The sequence below is a fragment of the Saccoglossus kowalevskii genome, chromosome 22 (assembly GCF_978046115.1).
Source record: "Saccoglossus kowalevskii chromosome 22, keSacKowa6.1, whole genome shotgun sequence".
Classification (NCBI taxonomy): Eukaryota; Metazoa; Hemichordata; class Enteropneusta; family Harrimaniidae; genus Saccoglossus; species Saccoglossus kowalevskii.
Genome location: NC_140662.1, coordinates 10,605,978 through 10,616,276, shown reverse-complemented (window position 1 = coordinate 10,616,276; position 10,299 = coordinate 10,605,978). Strand labels below are relative to the sequence as shown.

Genomic DNA, 10,299 nt, shown 5'->3' with positions numbered 1-10,299 from the left:
CAAGTTCGTCAGTACCGCTAAAATAGGCTATGGTCTGACGCTAATTAATTATTCATCCTTGCGAAACAATGACCAACATTCACTGACAAAACGTTCACTGAAACGGATCGCAAACGACCCAGGGAAACAGTATTGGGGAAAGAAAGAACAGTATCCGACCCGATAATCTCAAAAGGCCTGGGGAGAGCACTGCACGATATAACAATTTCAAAGATTAAGCTTGAAAACATTCTATATAATAATTTACTCGTACAAAATGACAAATCTACCTTTCACCTTCATCTTGCACTTCCTGGAAGATCACCTTACCGAGTCGTTTGATTTTCTTTGCTGAGTTTTCAGCAGTCAAAATAGCACTCCTGAAATCAATAAACAAACAAAATAAATTCATTAAGTACAGAATACTGGTACAAGGACTTGAGAAGTTTCACACATTTTTAAATTTTCTATCAAAGGTTAGGGGAGTGAAAGTCACCTCATAGCTCTATGGATTTCCCTTTCATTTTGTTCTTGGTGCAACAATTCCGCTTCCGCTTTCATGTCCTTTTCCTGTCAAAAAAAGAGTAACATTCTAAATACTGTAAAATACTTTATTTTAGCCGAAGTACATTTTAACTGTAAAGGCATTTTGACTGTTTTGGATAACATATATTTTCACAGATCTTTGATGAGCTGAATGTGATACTATATCATCCCTTCAGCAAAAATAAATTCCATGAGAAAATAAAAAACTTTACATAATGTAGCTAACCAATGACGTCACTAAACATTACATTACATGATTAAATATTCATGACGACAAATAAGTTAACAAAAACTACAACAATAATATTCAGGCAATAAAACTCATTCATTCATACCAAATCAATGAAAGTCGGAGCAAAGTAATGTAGTTTGGGTTAAAATTGACTTTACATGTATGTATATCTAAAACGTTCGAACATAAAGGGTCATGTCAGAGATATTCTTGAAAAAAAAATGGCCACCAGTTGGCCATTTTGATTCCAACCTGAAAAACAAAACGATGTGCATCAAGGGCCTAGAGTGTCCAATATTACACCAAGTTGAAACAAAATCACCCCATGCACCTGAGATCCAGTTTCGACAAAAAGCCAATCGACCATCTTGAATAAGATTTTGAAACAATTTCACAAGTCGGTGAAAACACATAATTTCGTAGCAGTCTACAATTTCCAGGAGACACAAAGACATCGTAATTTTAACGCAATTTTATCCTCACCAACCAAACGACGTCGCCTGCTGATGTTGATTGGCCCCCTTCATTTTAGCTATCTATAGAGGATTTCAGCAGAAGTGATAAAGGGTCATCATGATGCGTCGCATTCCATATGGATACCATATGAAATATATAGATGAAATATATAAAATTTGAACATGTGCTACATTACAACAACAACCGTCTTTGTAAATTATCAAACACTGACCATTCCTAGTAGTTTACCGTACTAGCAATGAATGATAAAACCTACCAAAGCTTCGTTTGTTTCAACCATCCAAAAACCGACTTCGTCCATCAACTGTAAGAAATAAAATCAATGTTTATAACATTTTGTATTTATTAATCAGAGCAGGCAACGAACTCAATATGGAACTGATATGGAATCTCTGCTATTTACAAAGGCTAATATATGAGAAAGGAATCCTTACACAGGGATAGGGATTGCTGGGCAACACAATGCACATCGAGAAGAGGAACAGATCATATGAGACTGAAAATTTGTAAATACAGTCTCTAGCTATTTAAATAAGATATTGAATTATTATAATTATTCTCCTGAGTAAACAGTTGGCTTGAGGATTGATCTCCCCGATGCAAAGTGAACATGCTACATTGTATTACCAATGTACCATGCACTGCCCAGATGTAGTACAAGTTGGACATGAATGAATGAATGAATGAATGAATGAATGAAGAAATGATGAAATTAAATGAATGAATGAATGAATGAATGAATGAATGAATGAATGAATGAATGAATGAAATGAAATAACGAAATGAATGGATAAATGAATCTCACACATGGCAATAGAAATAATGCACTGGCCAATGACAATCAAAATTGGATTTCTTATCAAACTATTCTAGGCCAAAAAAAGACACTATTTGGAAAAAAAATCATTTGACTCTTGGCAGTGCTGTTAGATTCTCACAAACTGCAAAACCTCAAGATGAGAGTTGTCAATTGCAATCATTATTCACTGTTGATGGACATCCTTATGTTTGCAATATTTTCTTCAAAATACCACTGATTTTTGTACATTGTTTTAAAGGGAATTTGAAAATACAGTAAAACCCGTCAAAATCAACGCCTGCATAAACCAACCTACTGTCAGAATCGATCGATTTATGTAGCCCCAAAATTTCACCATAGACGCCTATGTTAAAACAACCTGTGAAATCCGACCACTGTCTACTCTGAACACCGACCACATTGATTGGTCCCAAGTCCAATATTCATACTTAATACATCAACCATCCGACCAGTTGCATCACATCCGCTGTCTCGTAATCCGGTCTGCTTAACATAAAAAAGTGCGTATCGTGTTCAATTTACCGTGAATGTCACAGAAACAATACCAAATCTCACACTACAAGTAACTTCCCGTTAAAACAATGGCAACTAATGGAGTTTTTCACACCACACGCCCACGCATCGTGTGGTGTCTGGACAGTATAATGACCCCGGATATAAACAAATGATCCGTGTTATTACCTTCAGTTGCGGTGAAGCGCACTGCATTAACACCTCTTCAACGACCAAAAGACATTGATTTTTCTCTATTTTATAACGATTCTGATCGATAACTTTGTGCTTTCGGATGTTTCCATAACGGGGGCTTCAAGATTGAAACTAAAATTGACGATGACAAAGAAGCCGACGACAACAAAGAAATTGGAAACCTCATTTAACAAGTTGCAGACCAACAAACACAGTGTAGCATTGATGAATACCTCCACTTTGATGAACGTATACCAACTGAAGCAACGTATGATGACGAGTGGGAGCAACAGAATGTTGAAAAATATATTACAGACAAAAAAAACCATGAATCTATAGATAATGATAATACCGGTATAAATTGCGACAACAGTCAAATAACCCCCCCCCCCCGATGTGCTATACATGTTGACCAGATTACGGAACTTTGCAATAAACCCCAGTTACCTGACAGCTATTCAAGATTTCAAAATTCTAACTGAAAACAATTTTTTTTTACATTGTAATTTGATTTATTGACTTAACAGCAAAATCGACTGTCTGCTTAAATTATGACAATTACATGTACATTTGTAGCTCATGTGAACTTATGTTGTGATGTCATTCAAAATGAACGCCTTCAGATACGATATGCAGTACTTACATGTACCTTGTTTGTTTGAATAGTTATTTTAATGTTTATTGATTTCATGTACATACCATAATATTCATATTTGGTAAATTTGTTTGTTGAAACAATACAATAAATGTTAATATAATCACCAGAGGCAAACTTTCATTTGTCCTTTTCAGCACAAGGCGAAATCATCCCAAGATTTCTCGAAAAAAAAATCTAATGATTATTTTTTATCTGGTACTATGTGATAATATAGAGTAATTACCACATTTCACCCGATGCTTAGAAGCGAAAACAAATTGAAGATTAGTAACAAATGCCATTAGAGCTACACCATTACATGTACTGATTTCACAATTCCCTCATCACAAAACTCATTAAACAAGTCATTGTTAATGACACAGTCCCCGTCCAAAATTTTGTGATCAGACATATCAATTTGATGCTGATGAAGTCATTGAGATTATATTGAAACCATTAATAGGAGATGGATTTGTGAAAAATTATGATTTAGTGTTTTTACACGAGAATTGGACATTGAGCGGTCATATTGAATCAAATTACAAAAATAATTTTCATGTTGATGTATCTATTGGTATACTGTCTTTGTACAAAATTTAAGTGGAACAGAAATGTTCATTGCATTCATGGGAAAGTAGGCATGGTATCATGAAAAACAAAATGGCCACCAGTCGGCCATATCTGTTTGAATCATGGAAAAAATATGACGTGCACCTATAACCCAATATGTATGATCATCATACCAACTTTGATCCAAATCGGCCTAGTCATCTCTGAGAAACAGCTTCGAACATGTAAAAATGACGATTTAGCACTTTTATGTGAAATTTGGGCGTTAGTCAGCCATATGGAATCAAATCACAAAAATAATGTTGGTACTAAGGTATTCCTTTGTATACTATCTTTGTACAAAATTTAAACAGAAACGTTCATTGCATTCAAGATAAAGTAGCATAGGTACCATGAAAAACAAGATGGCTGCCAGTCAGCCATATTTTCTTGAATCACGGAAAAAGTATGGCGTGCACCTATAACCAAATATGTATGATCATCATACTAACTTTGATCCAAATCGGCTCAGTCATCTCAGAGAAACTGATGCGGACATGTTTAGGTATCAGAAATAGCAAATTTTACATCCAAAATGGCCGCCAGTTGGCCATTTTCGCTCCGATCATAAAGTAACTTGATGTGCAAATGTAAGACATTATGCATTGTCTTCATGTAAAGTTTGAATGAAATCCTTCAATGGGTGTCCGAGATAGAACGACAGAAGGACAGAACGAACCCTAATTAATAGTCCTCGTTTTCAGACTTCGTCCGAACAGGGACTAACAACTTACCGAATTTCTCCTGACGCATATCTGCGTGTATTCATGCATTAAATCCATGATAGATCGCTGATAAAGAATCTGCAACAATTAAAGAAAAAAAATGTTAAGTTTCACATGAAATGAAAATCATGCAAGCCGGCCAAAATGATGTTAAAATAATGAAATATACATTCTTACCCTCTCTCTTCTTTCCTTTGTTGTAAACCCTGGAGGCCTGTTAGTGATGGCTGCTTCAGACATCATCTTTAAAAAAAACAAATTGTCATTATTCGGAAAACACTTTCAGATAAAAGAGAGTGCACTCTCTTCAGATCAACACAGAAAAGAAATGGGAAAAAAAAAAAAATTTCAGTCCAAATTTTTTAAAAAGAACAATGATGTGATGCAATTTCCATTTTTTTTTTTACATGAAACATCAAGAAAGTCATTCAGCACATACTTTACTTTAAGATACTGTACCACGAATGGTAGTTTTTTCTTCTTTGTTTCAAATAATAAAAATAACTTCTGAGCACGGCCGCTAAAACTGACGTGCACTGACCAGAAACAGATCTACGGTAATGTTTGTTGTCTTAGGTAATTCAACCAGTTCATCAAGGTCAAGAATAAATATTCATTAAAATACCATGCATGTTCTTTTATTCAAGCCTTTCAGAATGGCCATTGTTCTAAATGTCCAAGTTATATTCCACATTTAAAAGAACTATGGTTATCTAAATGCAACTACCACTAATATATTTATCAAACTCTGCAGTTATTATCTAGTGTTTGCTTGTAATGATTTGAGGCTATGACGTTTAGTTTAGTTATTTGCATAATGATATTGATACATTGTATGGAACATCGTGAGTATTTAGACTCGGTTCCGGGTCTAGCAGTTGAGCAATAAACACCTTGGCTACAAGTGCTCCTCTTCAGTACGTTATTCTCCTCCTGGATTTGGTGACCAATACTCACTTGGTTCACTCCACCTTGATAAGTCTGTTCTCAGTTTACATATCTCTATTAGTAGCATTTGTTCATGGCCAAAACAAGTTATACTTTAATGGTCCAGTACACAATAAGAAAATTTTTCGTTTACTTGTGCTTCTATTAAAGATGCACTTCTAACGAAGCAAATACGATAGTAACTATTTTCAACTTAACTGTAATTTAAAAATATAAACTATTGGTTTGTCTAGGTTTTAAAGTAAAATCACAAACGCAATCATCACAGATGTTGAAAACCCCCAAAATAAAATTGACAGTGTCTAAGTTCGCCATTTCAAAACAAGCTGGTTTTCACAAAAAATCCATTCCCAAATCTAAGGCTTGCTTATTTATAAAACATTGAGAAAATTTCACTGATTCATGAGAAAAAGATTTCTCAAAACTTCTCTGTCGCTAGATTACAGCGAGTTTATAGTTTGTTGATTTACCTGAGTTTGGGACATATGCAAATCAGGGTTGATCCCAAAATGAACCAATGCCTGAAATGAAAAGAACAAAGAACTAACATTAGTTGATTTACATTCACCCCGTTGAGACTTATCTGGGGTTGCGACTTATCAAGGACATACAGACTGGATGACTTTTGTTTGGACACGTTGCTCTGTTGGAAACTAGAGATCAGAATAATGGGTTGATCACATTGCAGCCAGTTTTTATAGGACCTTAGCAAAACAGTACTGGTTGAGAAATTTGACGCAAGTTGACACCTTGAGCTGAGCTGCCGAGATCTTTTTTTTTTTTCCAGTAATTGGCTGGGCAATGGGTATTAAATGACATTGACATGGTGTGAAAAACACTAGCACAGATTGTCTCATATCGATTTGCTATTTTCTTTCAAAGCTACTGTTAAAAAGGACAATAAAATTTAGCAGCCATAACTTACGGAGGAATCACTATATATTGGTGTGAAGACAACATGATAAATAGCAAATGTATGTGCTGCAAGTTCACATCCCCAAAAATGTTTCTAACTAATTTTTGGCTAATTTTGGTTGACTTTTGCAAATGCAAAAGCTGCAGATACTTATTGGCTACAAATACCTCATTTAACAATTTGAACTTTGAACAACAAATTGTTGGCACTTCTCAAATAATAAACCTCAGTTTGGCTCAGTTTTTTTCAATAATTTGTCCACAAATTGTGATAAAGATCTGTATTATCAACAAATTAAGGAAAAAAACTGAGCCAAACTGAAGAGAATATAGTTAAAAACATAAACAAGCAATCACTTGTGGTTTTTCAACAAGAAGTCGAAAATATCACTTTTTACCAAAAATGACAAAAATATAGAATTGAAGATATCATCTTGAAATGAACAAATCTGACAGAGGACTACCCCAAGAATCTATGTTGCAAATATGAAAGCATTTGGTTTAATGGTTTTGAAGAAGAAGACAAAAATGTAAAAAGTTGACGACTGACTAGGTACATACACGGGACGACGAGGGACAATCAGTAATATGAAGAGCTAAAAAAGTGTTGGCAGGAAAAATGTTGTACCAAAATGTTTGAGGAATATCTGTCCCGGTAGAAATTATTGAAATGAATAGAGCAGATTTTGTCTATACCATTATGCATCACATATCCCCTATCTCAATTTGATAGTTCAACTCTTAATTTAAGTTAATTTAATTAATTAAAAATAAAACTTACAGCTTTTACTCTCAAATGTATCTTCTCCAAGTCCTTGACGGTAGAGTTCTGTTCTCGTTTCATCTTATCCAGCTCCACATTTTCCAGGATTTCCATCGCTGAGCAGTCAAAGTGGACATCCGCATTCTCCACAGTCTGTTTTTGCATTTCTGTTTCTGCAATCTTCTTTTTCTTCTTGTGTTGTTTCCTAGCATCTTCCTCAGCCTGTTTATCCATCATTTCCATTTCTTTTCGAACAATATCCGCTTTTCGTTTCTTCATTCTTATATCCCGTTCTTGGCTATTCTTCAACATCATTTCTAGATCAGCTTTGTTGATCATTTGTAGGGCTGGTTTCCACATGTCAGCCATTTTTGCACTAAAAACACCAGAAAATAAAGAAGATTATATTATGATAAAAATGTTTACTCCACGCTATAAACCCCACACTAGCTACATCACCAGAAACTCTCACCAGGTAGTTTTGTTTATTTCTGTTGTCATGGTTTTGAGCATAACTATAATTATCGCAACAGAAAAATAAATTAAAAACCTACTGAATGATTATTTTCTTTCAAATGTTTTTTCATAAGTTGATCAATACATTTTTTACCTGGTTGTTTAAACCAATCAGATTGCAGGGTTCACAATCTGCATTCTCTGTACAGATTCTAGAAATTCGGCCATGATGACTGACAGGAGAAGAACTCAAGATTGGCCAACCAATTGCAACATTATAACTATAGAGTAATTTCAATTAATTGTGTAAATGAACTGAACTAAAGTGGATCGGTTTCCGACCGAACAGCATCAGACCCTACTAACGCCTGACAGAATGGTATATGTCTTGTCGGCAAGATCAATACTGTGAATTCGCGAAGTTCACGCCTTCTTGCAATGAGTTTTAAATGAATATTCATTTTGGTGGTCATGGTAACACCGTCAATCAAAGCCGTGTTTGCATTATCTGCAAAAATCAAAGACTGTGTTCAATAAGATGATAAACATTGGGCGAAAATTTGCCAGCGCCTTATCACACATTATGTCAACAAACAAATAAACTCTGCCGTGAATGGTTACTCTTTGATGGCTGCCACTATCTGATGTTCCTGCAATTTTATTGGTATCGACAAAAAATCATTGGGGGAAGTGAAAAACTACATCGTTCTGTCAGGCGTGTGTTGGGTTTGAAGTACCGCGGAAGGCGCAAATCATGCGATCTTGTCTGGCTAGTTCATAAGCAAAACTCAATCTTTGAGTCTTTCACTGTATACACAACATTTGTAAAGCCAGGAATGTATCTTTATATAATATTTTATTGATTTTAAAAGATGGTTAAAAAACAATTTAGTCTACTTTCCCAACTACCTGAAAATAAATAGATTTTACAATTCAAACATTCTGTGGTAATAGTAGTACTATAATTTGAAGGTATATCTGTGAGCGATTAATTTTAATTAAATTAGCATCTATGTTCCATGCATATTGGTCATGATGTAAAGTAATGGATATTACCGAATAGCTTAACCAGGAAATGAAAAAATCTTCTTTAAATTTGAACAATGAATGAAGGTCTTTATAAATGTTTTATAAATTTTCATCACACAAATTAACATTCATGGCTTAGTGAAAACCATAGTAGATAGAAACCATTGGTTCATACCTAAGTTTGTTACTTAAACTTTAAATAGTTACAGGAAACATGTATAGTTATCCTGTGCATCAATTAAAACTGCCATTGTCACAGCTTTTTTTGTTTTTTGCAGAATTTCGGAAAATAAAAATGCAAATGAGTGAGCATCAATTTCATATGGGGAACAAATTGATTCGTTTTTTTTTTTTTCAAATTGACTTTTATTTTGCGTCTCGACCCACATAACAATCCGGGAGGATTGAAAAGGGATACACAAGAAGCATGAAAAGAACTGACGCAGTATATACTAGCACTACAATGGAGCTACAATGAGTCATTATAGCTCTATGATACTAAACAATATATTACTATATGACATCTGAAAAAATAAATACTCGCGCTGTAATTGTTGTCACTTTTCGCAAAGCAATCGTTAGTTTAGCAATTTTTGATACGCACATTTTTCCTGGAGAAACCAGCCTAGGCAGCAATATTACAAACGCAGACGCGAATAATTACTAGGCTTCTGGCGTACGTGTAAAAAGGGGCGTGTTAAACATTTGTTTACATGAAATCAACAAGTCTTCGTATTATGACTAGTTTCAATAAATCGCAACGTACCACATACTATTAAAAAGTGTTCTTGTGTATTTCATATTTTGGTTATACAAATCATGCGATTTTCGACTCGCCTGAACGAAATACAAAATGATTTTTGACAGCGTTCCGAGTCTGAACCTACTAAAGCGAAGCACATTTTCTTGGGACAAGGACCATGCATCTCGGGTCATATATCAAATCACGGAGTGACTCTCTCTGCACGAACTGAAATTAATTTCCAATTTGAAAAAAAAGCCGAACCGGAGTTTTCACCAGTGACGAATCGCTCCAGTTATCGTTTAACGCAAAGCGTGAAAAAAGTGACATCGAAACCACGTGTGTCGAGTGTCAAATGTAAACAACACTTACATCGTTTCAGCTTCATTCATTCATTCATCAATAAACGCAAACAATGAGAGCAATTGGCGCGAAAACTTAATTTGGTTACGAAGCTTTCCTCCCCGTGTCTTTGATGAGTTGACTTCTCTGCTTGCCCAGTGTGGTGATTTTTGGAAAGCTCGCTTATCGTCAATAAGAACATCGAGTTCGATCGTTCCGTTGCCATGGTCTCCTTTTTGACGAAATAATTACACCGACAAGCAAAATATTGCCCGATCGCATTCCGTCCGCGAAATTCGCATGAGGCTTCTATTTACATTCCAACCAAGAACACGAATTGTGATTGGTTGTTAGCGTTCAGGCGCGTTTGTGGGATAATCTACTTTTGTGAA

General features: G+C 35.1%; 1 protein-coding gene across 1 annotated transcript; it reads right to left on the bottom strand.

Annotated features, from left to right (window-relative positions):
• Positions 1-471: 471 nt before the first annotated feature.
• On the bottom strand, positions 472-10,232 carry LOC146728979 (uncharacterized). Its single transcript, XM_085495725.1, has 7 exons — positions 9,938-10,232; positions 7,357-7,714; positions 6,131-6,181; positions 4,890-4,955; positions 4,722-4,790; positions 1,491-1,538; positions 472-549 (listed from the first exon to the last, which is right to left on the bottom strand). Exons 1-7 carry the CDS (start codon positions 9,955-9,957, stop codon positions 472-474), a joined length of 690 nt encoding a protein of 229 aa, XP_085351851.1. The 5' UTR covers positions 9,958-10,232.
• Between the last annotated feature and the right edge of the window lie 67 nt (positions 10,233-10,299).